The sequence below is a fragment of the Balaenoptera borealis genome (genome assembly GCF_965194805.1).
Source record: "Balaenoptera borealis genome assembly, chromosome: 1".
Classification (NCBI taxonomy): Eukaryota; Metazoa; Chordata; class Mammalia; order Artiodactyla; family Balaenopteridae; genus Balaenoptera; species Balaenoptera borealis.
Genome location: NC_138860.1, coordinates 118954066 through 118967249, shown reverse-complemented (window position 1 = coordinate 118967249; position 13184 = coordinate 118954066). Strand labels below are relative to the sequence as shown.

The following is a 13184-nucleotide window of genomic DNA, read 5'->3' as shown; positions in this document are numbered from 1 at the left end:
GGGAGAGCTGTTAGGTGGCCAGTAGTGTTTTCAGATAACACACAGGATGCCCAGTTAGATTTGAATTTCACATAAAGAATGAATAACTTTTAGTACAAATGTGTTCCAAATACTGCACCTTCATCCTCTCACAAGTTTCCTTTTCCTGAATGCCATATATCTTATTTGTCTGTCTCCAAATTCCGACTCATTCATCATGTCAGCTCAAGTGCTACCTTCTCTACAAAATGTAATCTGAGTCCCCTAACCCTATACTCACACAGTATCACATATTATATGTTATTCACATGGTTATTATAAAGGATTTCCTGCATATATTTCTCTAGATTGTAAGTTTCTTGCAAGTAGGGAGCAGGACTTTTCATCTTTGTAGCCCTAGGGTCTAGCACAATGGCTGTCACATAAGAGGCAGCCAGTAAGTATTTGTTGATTGAATGAATGTTCTGTTTCACTTCAGATCTTTATAACTTCTTTTCTAGCTTTTTCTAGCTCATCTCTTTGCCTTCATTTTTTCTCTTGTTAAACCATCCTCCATGCTGACATAAGAGGTATCTTTTTTAAAAAAAATCACCTAGGACACTTTACTACTTAAAAATCTTTGAATACTCCATGATGCCCATGGTAGAAGTAGAAACTCTTCAACATGGTCTTAAACCTTCCCCACAATTTAATCCCCAAACTAAGTGGTTAAGAGCTCAGACTTTGAAATCATGTCTGGTTTAGAATCCTGACTAAGTCACCTGATAGTTATGTGACTGTGAGGGAATAACTTAACTATCTATAAAATGGGGATAAAATCTACCTCATAAAGCTGTGTGAAGATTAAATGAGATATCTGTAAAACATTTACTACAGTACTGTAGTACTTGACACTATAGTACACTAACAAATATAGCTATATTAATATCCTTTCCAGCTTCATCCCCTAACACTTCCTCTCTACTCACACTAATAACCTTCCACAGCAGCTATACTTCATAACCTGTCAGTTCTCCAAACTTCAGGCTATTTCATTGTTCTGTGTCTATTCACATACTTTATTTGTTTGCAATGCTCATGCTATGTCAGCCTGCTTGGCAAAGCTTGGTATTTAAAGGTTTTCTATGGATAATTTCTAGTATACATACACAACAACAGTAAAGGAAGTTACAAATGATTAGGTTTCTGCAGGTAGTTTGTGCTATGTATAAATTCCAGAACACCATAGGCTTTCTTTTATTTTAATCAGTGGATATTTAATAGGCCCTAAAGGGTTTTAGTGGTCAGAGAACTCTCATCCATTTAGCGTAGGCTATAGCTTTTGGGGTTTTTTAATTTTTTTCACCTCTTATAAGAAATCATTTTTTCAGTTATTTATGTGCTTTGCAAATACTGTCACCCTAATCTAAGTCTAGACCAAACCAGGAAAATCATTTTCAATGACCTGAACCCAAGAGGCTGTATAAACACACTCCTATTAAACAAATGATACCAAAAGAACAACCAGACACGCAAACTACTTCCTGATTATCTCAAAACAAGCTGTACAAGGTTTTTCAAATGCACTGAGTCAGCTCAAAAATATCCAGAAATGTTCTGATATTTCTAAAATATTTTTTTACCCATTCATTGAGATTTGACATTAGAAAACTATAGATACCATACTTTTTTCTTCTTCTATTTTTCTTTTTCTTTTTTTTCCTTACCTTTGATCCTTCAGGGCCATTTTGTCCAGGAATCCCAATATCTCCAGGAAAACCCTAGGGAACATAAAAATATAGAGAGTTTATTCCATAGCAAATTACTTTAAATCTATTAAGCATATAAAAATTCCCTTTGTCTTTCTTTGATGTCCAATAAAAATGATTTATTCTCCTCAAAACTTCAATATTAAAGATTAATCATTAGGCAGTTGTCTGACATTGGAATACAAAACTTACTAAGTATACTAAAACAGAGCTTACTTCATCAGTTATTCATGAACAATCCTCAGACCCAAAGAAAATTCTCTAATCCAGTCTAAGAGATTTTTGAAATCTTTTTCAAAATCATTCACAACTTGAAAAAAAGGCAAAAAAATATGTAACAGGTCTTTCCAGTGTCATATGGGACACAGAGCCAACCAAGGATTAGGGGAATGTACTTTGTTAGACTCACTGTTTACTAACTAACTATATGCTAATTCTTCTGTTTGGTGAAAAAAACAATAACTTCAAAGGTTATATAGCTTAACATACAGGATACTAATCAGTTTTGTATCGAACTCAACTATCTTACTCTAACATTCCCATATTCAATTGTCTATAAATAGCTCAATGTTCTTTGAATTTGTATTAACATCTTACTGGTTCCATCATTAATTAACAAACTGGATAAAATCTTTAACCCATGTTTATTTCATATTTGCCTGAAAATCATAATTTTACCTTTTCAGAAATTATACTTTAGCAGTCTAAAACAGTTTTCTCAAGAAATAGAAATGGACCAAAGTGTCAAAAAAATCTGTGCTGAGAAAAGACCAACAGTGTTGCTCCAAAATGGTTAGATCGATATTCTTACTGAAATAATACATTAGAATGAAATTCAACATAATCAGTTTCAATATTGATAATAAGCTAATAATTATAGTTTTCCTTGTATTTTGTCACAGATAAGCTGTTTCAGTGTTTCCTTCTGACATGGACAAAGGAATAAAAAGTAGGACAAGTACAAGAATCATATCTTTAAAAGTAAAGAAGGCTGCAATTAAGTATGAATGTCAGCTAGAAAAGACAGTTCATTGGAGGGGTAAATATTATGGTAATTAAAATGCCAACAAGTAAGATGGAATAGCAAGGTTGATTCTGGAAAACTCATCTTGGAAAAAAAGAAAAAAATCAACAGTAAGTGATACCAACTTATCCAGTCTGGATTAGGACAGAAATGACTCCAATTTAAAACTTGGATTCTGTGGAGAAAAATATTACTTGTGGTCGTTTCTGGCAAGAGAAAAGGCAGTGGTAACAGAAAGACTGGACACAGGATCAGATATCTGGAAGTTCTGGAACAGAATATGTTTAATACAGACATGCTGATGGCTTTTCTAACTAAAGGAAATCAGGTTCATCTATACCTTCTCTGTCTTGAGTAATTTTCCCTTATCTTTCTTCACCTGGAACACTTAAGTTTTAAATAGGAGATTAAATAATATATTACTTGCAAATCTTTCTTTGACCTCCAATACCCTGAGTTAGGACCCTTCTAAGACTCACACCATCCTAGGGTCCTGCAAGTTTACTTGATAGTGTTTTGGCTTGTATTGTTTTCCTCATCAGATTGTAAATTCCCTAAGGGCAGCTTTATCTCTTATTAACCACCATATTCCCAGAAACTAGTACAACACGTGGCATATAGTAAATGCTAAAAAAATTGATTTTTTTTTGTTCTTGAATAATGATTTGTTTGTTTCTTTTGACAATAAAAAGGGACAACATGGTTGGTGGCTACTTTTGGCCCCTCAGTACCAGTTTACAACCACTGGTTCACAGCATCCTCATGGATAAATTCATAATTCCTTTCCATTCTCCAGCTGAGCCTGGAATACCTTGTCATACTAGAAAGCAAGCTGTAAAAGGTATCAAACCTGGAGTCACGTTAAAAGAACTCTGGGAGCTTGAAGAGGATATCACCAGCCAGAAATGGGACAATATGAACTTCAGTAAGGACAAAAATTGCAATGGATTGCAACAGGTCAAATATGATTAAATTCAGTAGTTCAAAATGATACAACAACAAAAAATTATTCACATTTAGCAGATGAAAGAGAGCCAACTCATTATTTCCAAAACTGGTAAACAAAGGTGAAGAATCAAGCATTTATTCCACCTTTTCTATACATACCATAACACAACTAACCAAATAGTAGATTAGGGGATGTATTCCAGCCAATAAATGAAAAAGAAATGAAAGAACAAGAATATCTCCATTTTGCAATCCCCTAAATGATCTAATGTATGTAGGGAGTTGAGGAATCACAACTGTTAACATCACAGAATGATGATAGACATTTTGTGCTTCCTGATGAAAGAACACAGTATCACCCATAGTCTTGCCAAAAACAAACAAGCGAAACTGACCTTGGCTAGGCCTCTATATGTGGCTACCAATTTGCAGGAAATACAGAGGAGGGAGAAATATGTTTAACTACACCATGAGACTATAATCAGCAAAATCCAGGCTGTGGGAATCTCTACAGGTTAAATGGCTGGGGATCTTCAACAACTAAATTATAAAGTGGGGAAAAGGCAATGGAAGGAGAACTTGTACACTGAAAGACACAAGAGTAAAACAAACAAGACTAAGCTACAGTTTTAAAAGATGTACACCCAAGTGATAAACCATAAAAGAAAAATGAGGAACTGCTTACTTTTTGGAGGAGAGATAGGCTTGTGCCTGAGTTGGGATCCATAAAAGTTTCTGGGGATAACTGGCAGTTCTATTCCTGACCTGTGTGGTAGTTATAAGAGTGTTTGTCTTATAACTGTTTGTGATATACATTTGTTTTACATAGTTTTTAGTGTCTGTGCTTTATTTTCAATAAACAGTAAGAAAAAAGTTATGAGGTGACTTCTGGATAAACATGAACTATTGAGTATATATGCATGAATATCTGCTCCTTCTTACTCATTAAAATTATAGTAAAGGAATATTTAAAAGACAAAAAGTACCAAAGACCAGGGAATAAGAGACAAAAGATGTCAGCAAATCTGTTCTTATATTATAGCCATGTAAGTTGAATATTTTAAAATTAAAACTTTATTTAAAAGTTCAGAAGCACATCAGTATAGTTATTAAAAGGAGGGGAAAAATCTCCTCAAATAGGATACCTTTGAAACTTGGCCAGAGAATATATTTTTTTAAATAAACTGTTTTTTTAAATTGGGGTATAGTTGCTTTGCAATGTTGTGTTAATTTCTGCTTCACAACGAAGTGCATCAGCTACATGTATACATATATCCCCTCCCTCTTGGACCTCCCTCCCACCCTCCACCCACAATCCCACCCCTCTAGGTCACCACAGAGCACCAAGCTGAGCTCCCTGCGCTATACAGCAGGTTCCCACTAGCTATCCGTTTTACACATGGCAGTGGACCTAGAGTCTGTCATAAAGGGTGAAGTTAAGTCAGAAAGAGAAAAACAAATATCGTATATTAACACAGATACGTGGAATTTAGGAAAATGGTACAGATGAACCTATTTGCAGGGCAGGAATAGAGACCCAGATGTAGAGAACGGACGTGTGGACACAGTGGGGGGTGGGATGAATTGGGAGACTGGGATTGATGTATGTGCACTGCCATGTATAAAACAGATAGCTAGTGGGAATATTTTTATTATTTAAAAAATTCCGTACCTGGGTTATCACCAAGTAAAGATCTTACCTTTTAAATAATAAATTTAAAATATAAAAATCAGAGTTAACTGGGTCAACTGAATTTTAATGATAACCTATGTTTATAAAATAATTTTTTTAACTCTCTAATTCATTGTTGAAAATGTAAATCAAATGACAGGACGTGGCCATCCTTGCCAAGTAGCAAAATTTCAGAGAGCTCAGAGATTGAAAGATTTAAAAATACACCATTCAGAGTCTATAACTTTCATTAGAAAACTACATTGGCATGAAACTATACGGAAAAAAAAATTTAAAACAAAAATCTGATAAAATGTTTCAATTTTTTTTTTTTCATCTAAAATACTTTAGTAAACACTGAAAAGTCAAAATGGTTTCTCCCACAATGTGCTTCACTATCTAAGTTGTCACATCACAACTGAAAATATAACACCTTAGTGAGGAAAAGGATGAGCAGTCTGACTTGCGGTGCTTGTTTTAAAAGTTGAGATATAATTGACATAAAACATATTAGTTTCAGGTATAAAACACCTGTATATGTATAGAGAGAAAGAAATCTAGTTAATGTCCATCACCATGCTTAGTTGTAATTTTGTGTGTGTGTGATGATAACTTTTAAGATCTGCTCTCAGAAACTTTCAAATGTACAATACAGTGTTATTAACTATGTCACCATGCTGTGCATTACCTCCCCATGACTTATTTGTAACTGGAAGTCTGCACCTTTGACCCCTTTTACCCACTTCACCCACCTTCCCCACCTTCCCCACCTGACCCCTGCCTCCTGCAACCACCAATCTGTTCTCTGTATCTATGAGGTTTTTTTGTGTTTGTTTTCATTTAGATTCTACATAAAAGTGAGATCACATAGCATTTGTCTTTCTCTGTCTTATTTCACTTAGCATAATGCCTTCATGGTGCATCCAGGTTATTACAAATGGTAGGATTTCCTTTCTTTAAGGCTGAATAATACTTAGATTCTTTTTTGCTATTGAGTTGTATGAGTTCTTTATATATTCTGTATATTAACCCCTTATCAGATATGTAATTTGAAAATATTTTCTCCCATTTGATAGTCTGCTTTTTCACTTTGTTGATGGTTTCCTTTGCTATGCAGGACCTTTTTAGTTTGATGTAGTCCTAATTGTTTATTTTAGCTTTTGTTGCCTGTGTTTTTGGTGTCAAATCCAAAAAAGTCATCACCAAGACCGATGTCACAGAGCTTTCTGCCTATGTTGTCTTCTATGAGTTTTATGGTTTCAGGTATTACGTTCAAGTTTTTAATCCATTTTGAGTTATTTTTTGTGTATAGTGTAAGATAGGGGGTCAAGTTTCATTTTTTTTTGCATGTGGCTGTCCAATATTTCCAAACCATTATTGAAGAGACTGACCTTTCCATCACTGTATATTCCTGGCTCCTCTGTCATAGATCAAATGACCACATGTGGATGGGTTTATTTCTGGTCATTTTTTCCTTTCTCTTCTGTTCCAGTAATCTATGTGTCTGTTTTTATGGCAATATCATACTGTTTTGATTACTAGAGCTTTGTAATATAGTTTGAAACTAGGAAGTGCGATGCCTCCAGCTTTGTTCTTCGTTCTCAAGGTTGCTTCTGCTATTTGGGGTCATTTGTGATTCCATATGAATTTTAGGATCGCTTGTTCCATTTTTGTGAAAAATGCCATTGGAGTTGTGGTAGGGATTGCACTGAATCTGTAGATTGCTTTGGGTAGTATGGACATTTTAACAATATTAATTCTTCCAATCCATGAACATGGAATATCTTTCCAGTTATTTGTGTCTCCTTCAATTTCTTTCATCAATGTCTTACAGTTCTCAACATACAGGTTTTTCACCCCCTTGGTTAAATTTATTCCTAAGGGTTTTGTTTTTTTTTTTGATGCAATTATAAATGGGGTTGTTTTCTTAAGTTCTCTTTCTGATAGTTCATTATTAGTGTATAGAAACAACTGACTTTTTTTGTATATTGATTTTGTATCTTGCATGTGGTGCCTTCTTAATAGAAATAGTTTAATCACCAATTTTTATCAAGAAGCAGAAAACTCAAGTAGCTTTAAAAATAATAAGTAAAAATGTGTCTTCTATTTTTGGACTGCTAACATTTGTTTACTGCACTGAGAAGAGTGATTCAGTATCCTTTCCAGTAAAAACGTTTTATTATTCTCTAATCACTAAAGGCTGAGCCTAGTTCACATGCATTTTTAAAGCAAAACCTGGGAACGAAAGCACTAGCAGATTCCATTAGTTTCATAAGAAATCATAAAACTAAAATATTGTCATTCTTATTCTGGCAGCTGTCAGAAGTCTGGAAGCTAGAGGCTCCTAACAGAATAAATATGTGATGCTCTATGGTATACATTGAGCACATTAGTACTTCTTTAATAGGAATGGTAAGTCTGTTTTATTTTGAAATATATAGTCCTTCCAGTTAAAAAATGGTAAACAGATAAATAATCTACAAATAAATAAATCCAATGAATAAACTAATTATGGTATATTGGTAAGATGTAACAACCTGGATGTGGCAAACTGGATGAATCTCAAATGCATTATGCTAAGTAAAAGAAGCCAGATCAAAAAAGAGTATATACTATATGAGTTCATTTACATAAAACTTTAGAAAAATGCAAATTAATCTAAAGTGACAAAAAGCAGATCAGTGGTAACCTGGGAAGGGTGGGGGCAGAAAAACAAAATGAGGGATTACAAAAAATGAACAAATGTTGAGTTTGACAAATACCTTTTATATCTTGATCTTGGTGATGGTTTCACAGGTTATACGTACATGAAAAATTATGAAATTATACAATTTAAAATATACAGCTTATTATATTATAATATACCTCAATTATACCTGTACAAAACTATACAAAAATAAGTTAATTGGTATTGGGTGTTTTAGATAATCATTTGTTTTTTGGTAGGCAACAGTTTGTAATGATTTGAAGACCATTAGAGAGAAAGTAGAATTTGTTCATTGAACTTGGCCCCAGATGAAATCAGTGAAGTTCAGAATTTGTATTATTTTGGAGGTAATAGCACGTTCAATTATAATAGGTTAAAAATAAAGTACATATTTGGGGAAATTTAAGTTTTTCTGATATTTTATAATATAGCTTTAAATACTCTGTTATTATAGATAAGAGTGACATTTAGGTCATTTAACTATCATGAAAAATTTCAAGTTTTTTCATTGATTTTTATATACACTGTGCATTAAATACACAAGAACTCAATATGGTTTGGCTTAAATTTATCTTCTGAGTAGTTTATAAGTCTGAACAAAGTAGAGATGAATATATTCCTTTGAAAAATAGTCATATTGAGAAAAGATAAAATTAATAAACCATTTAAGATAGGGCAACATAAAAATTATGAATTCCTAAAGGGCAAAGTTATGCAAAGCCTCGTCTGGTGCTGGGCATACAGTACATTCAACAAACATTTGATGGCCTGAATTGATGAACAACTTAAAAACAAATTCTATTTGAATAATTATATTTTCAATTACGCAATTTCAAAAGTTACCCTTTGTCTGAAAAAGCAAACAACTCCACCCCAACAAAAAATAACCAACCAGTATAGCTTCTATAGATAGGATTGAAATTTTTCATATGCAAACAAGAATGAATGCATCCAGAGGGAGAGAGGTTCTGTAAGGAGAGAATTTAGTTTGAGACGTGGATCCAAAAAACAATCATAAGATTTTGTTCTTTAGCATTTGTGGAAGTACATGCCATGTCGGGAATATACTGAGTCCAAGTAGGAAAGTAATAAAAGAAGATTTAAATGACATTTTCTGAGTGAGAATAATCTATCCAAAAGTTAATGCCAAAAAAATATTTGAAAGGACAAAAATAATAAATTCACTTTCCCAGTAAACTATAGAAACTAAACTTTAGCACAGGGCAGTGTGCAACTGCAAATTAAGGAACTGTTCTGTCTTCTGAAAAAACCACAAATAGAAAATATGAGCTTCTGGAAAAATAAATGCAGAATAGAGAATTCATCTAAGTATCTGGCTCACTTTCATTCTCTTTTGCTGTTTTAGGTCTAAAAAGCCATGAAAACCAGATTTTTTTCATTATGATACTGTTAAAAATCTTTGCAAATGATTATCGCTATTTATATATTTTCCCTTTTGTAATTCTATATATTTAAGCAGCAAATATAGCACAGCTGAACTCTAAATTCCATTTATATGTAACATTCTAAAAACTCAGAGAAAATCCACAAAGACAATAAAATCCTTTATGACACAGCATACACTCTCTCTTCTAAATAAAACTTTGCTTAAATAGTATTTACAGTATATTTGAAGTCACTCAAAAAAACCTACAAAGTCAATTGCAAAGCCTACTTTCATTCTACTGAAATCTACAGAAAATTACTAAACCTATAATTTTAAAATAATTTATTTTGACCATTATTTGATACTTAAGTTTGGATAACCTATAGTGACAAAAAGCACATCAGTAGTAGACTGAGGAAGGGGGAACATGAAGGACAGAAAGGAAAGGTTACAAAGGTAAACAAAGAAATTTTGGGGTTTGATGGATGAGTTCACTATTTTGATTTCAGTGATTGTTTCACAAGTTAAACATATGTCTAAAATTATCAAATTGTACAATTTAATTATAGGCAGTTTTGTTATATGTAAATTATACTTCAATAAAACTGTAAAGCAAAAAGGTAATTGGTATTGGATGTTTTAGATAACCACTTGCTTTTTGGTAGACAATAGCTTGCAACCATGTAAAGAACCTTAGAAAACTTGTCCCCAGATAAAAATCAGTGAAACTCATATTTCAAAATGTTTTGGAGATAATAACATGACTGTGATTTGATACTTACCTTTAGATAAATATCATTTTAGGTACTCATTGTCTATATACGTGACTCATTTAGAATTCTTATGAGCATCTTTAAGAATATCTCGTCATTCCTTTAACACGTAGTTACCATGTGTCAGGCATTGTTCTTGGTACTGAACATATACTAGAGAATCAAGATATTCCCTGGTTTCACAGAATGTATGATATATTCCAGAGACTCTTTACCTCAGATTCTCCTCATTTCGGTGTGTGTAAGTTTGTGGCAGGGAGTGGGAAGTTGGGTGATTTAAAAAGCTGATTTATATTGTTATGAGGAACTGTCATGTATCAATCGCCTACATTTGGTCTAAATACACAACTCTGGGCCTGGGCCACTCTATATTGTTTCTCATTCTCTCGTTTTCCAAATGGAATGAATAGTGTGGCTATCTTGTTTTCTTTCTAAAATCATATACTGATTAGTTGAGATGTAGACCTGTATCTGGGCCTCACTGAGAATGCACCTTACCCAAAGAACCTGGCCTTGGAGTTGTAAGCAATAATTGACCAATACATCGGGTTATCTTTCTTTGGAGAAGGGAGAGTGTATTTTTAGCTGTGTGGGTAGCCACATGCACTATGTTACCAAAGGCATTTTAAAACCTGTGTAAGTGGGAAGAAGGGTATATACAGATATTGGGCACCAAAAATGTGAAATGTAGAGGGCATTCCTTTTTATCTGCTCACCATCTCTTTGGGGAACTACTCTCTTCCCCAGTTTGCAGTGCATGTGCTTCTGGTCCCCATCCCAGTTTTTAGGAGTATAGGGTCACCTACACCCCTAGGTGATCCAAATCCTGCCAATTACAGTATTCCTGTTTCATGGCTGTTGTGATTGACTTAAAGATGACCATGCAATCCCAGTCAGATTGGCTGGAGCCTACCTTAGAATTTCTGCTGGAGCTATACAGAAAGAAGAGTGCTTTCTTTTTGCTAAGATTGCTAACTCTTAGAGCAATATAAGCCTAGAGTTGCCAAGAGCCACCTGTTCCACAATGTTTGTGAATGAAGCCAACAGAGATAAGTAAGGCTAGAAGATGAGAGTAATTTGCTTATATTCATCCAGCTCCTATATCTAGCTAAACCTCTAGGCACATGCACTGCTGGACTTCCTGACTACATTCGCCAGTCCTGATTTTTTGGCTGAAAACTGTTTGAGCTAGGTTTCTGTCATTTTTAATGGAAACAGACTTGACTAAAACACTGAACTGTCTGCAGTTCTCTAAATACACCCAGCTTCCTCATATATCTGTTCTGGAATGCCCTTGCCCTCTGCTTGCATTTGGTAAGTCCCTACTATGTCTTCGTCTTTGATCAAGCAACCATGCTTCTCAGAAGTCTTTCTTAAGTACCCCCACCCCCGAGGTTCCTTCATCATACAATTTGTTACCAACTCAAATGTATCATGATCTGTGAAGCCTTTCAAAGTTCCTCTTAGTCAAAATCAGTAGCTTGTTCTTTTATATTCCTACAGAACTCTGTTAACATGGCTGTTTAGTACTTATTGCACTATATTATAATTATGGATGTGTGTATTCCAATATAATGTGAGCTCATGGAGGAAAATGAATGTATCTTACTCATCTTTATACCTCCAAAATTTACCTTAACATGCTGCTGGAGACAATTCTCCATAGTCTCTTGAATTTCTGCACATTACACAAATGAGGTACTTACCATTTCTCATACCAGTCTCTTTTCAGGGAATTTTGTATAGTAAACATAGAGATAGTGTCTCCCCCCATAGCAAAAGGCAGGAACACTTACTGTCCATATAATAATGTCTTTTTCTGGAACCCATTATTTTTTATAGCTGTCCATTATAAAAGATTCAGCTTCCCTAAGCTCCAAGTTCTTCTTATGAAATGCAACCCACTGTATATGCAAAGGTCATCCAGCTCTCTTCATATCACCCTCTGAGAACTGAAGCTCAGTGAGTCAGTGCAGAAATGTTGATACTCCAGAAACTACTATTGCTGAGAGTAATAAACTATCGTTTGTCTCTATCCCAGGAGTCTTGTGTCTTCTACCAGAATCTTTGAAACTGTCAGGCTAACTTGTTGGCTTGCAAACAGGATAAAATCTCAGATCCTTTACAGTCCCTGATGGTTCAGGTCATGAGGACGGGATACTGATGGAGACACAGCTTTCTGTAAGAGGAAGTATAAGGGCTTCACCAGATGATAACAGGATATGAGGAGACTTAATGGGAATTGGCAGTGAATTTGACCAAACTGTGCAGTCAACCAGGCAATAAATCGTCCCCTACTTTATTGCCTGCTAAAAGGAGGAACTGGGAAAGATGGCTGTAGACCAAGTACTGGGAACAGGAAGCATCTTCAAAGACAGTTGCCCTAGTTGTTGCTAACTCTCCTCTGGATGGAAAGATTTCCTCCTCAATCTGGTGAGCAGCCTCAGGTCTACCTCATTGTAACAAAAGTACTAAGTACTATTATTAACAGTAACTAATAGTACTAAGATTCATCCTAGGTTGGCAGAAGATTCCATCCCCTTTCAGATAACTGTTATAGAGACTGCCACTTCTACTGAGTATGAAAGGATAGAAATTTGTGACTGTTATGGTCAGAAACCAGGCAAATCAATAAAACTTTGGCTGGTTTACTTGGGAGATGAAGGGGAAGATTCCATATTTTTTTCCACAATACGACTGTGGTATTAGGCCTGACTACCTAGCTACTGAATACTGTGCCTCTGACATAGCTTAGAATCAAAGGCCTTATGCAATTTGGCACCAATCTACTTTTATAACCTTATCTGTCACTCTAAACCAACACAAGAAATCTGCATCAGCTAGCCAGTTTTATTCACTGTCTGTAAATCCACCAAGCATATTACCTAGATGTCCAGCTCTGCTCATGTGATTTACCCTGCTTGGACTGCTCTCCCCTTTTCCTGC

The 13184-nt window shown here is 34.7% G+C and overlaps 1 protein-coding gene across 1 annotated transcript in view; it reads right to left on the bottom strand.

Annotated features, from left to right (window-relative positions):
* The window catches only part of COL24A1 (collagen type XXIV alpha 1 chain), a 412921-nt gene that overhangs the window by 237678 nt on the left and 162059 nt on the right, over nucleotides 1-13184 (bottom strand). The window contains exon 23 of the mRNA XM_082408071.1: nucleotides 1686-1739. Within this exon, the coding sequence (XP_082264197.1) occupies nucleotides 1686-1739 (54 nt within the window). The remainder of the gene's footprint in view (nucleotides 1-1685; nucleotides 1740-13184) is intronic.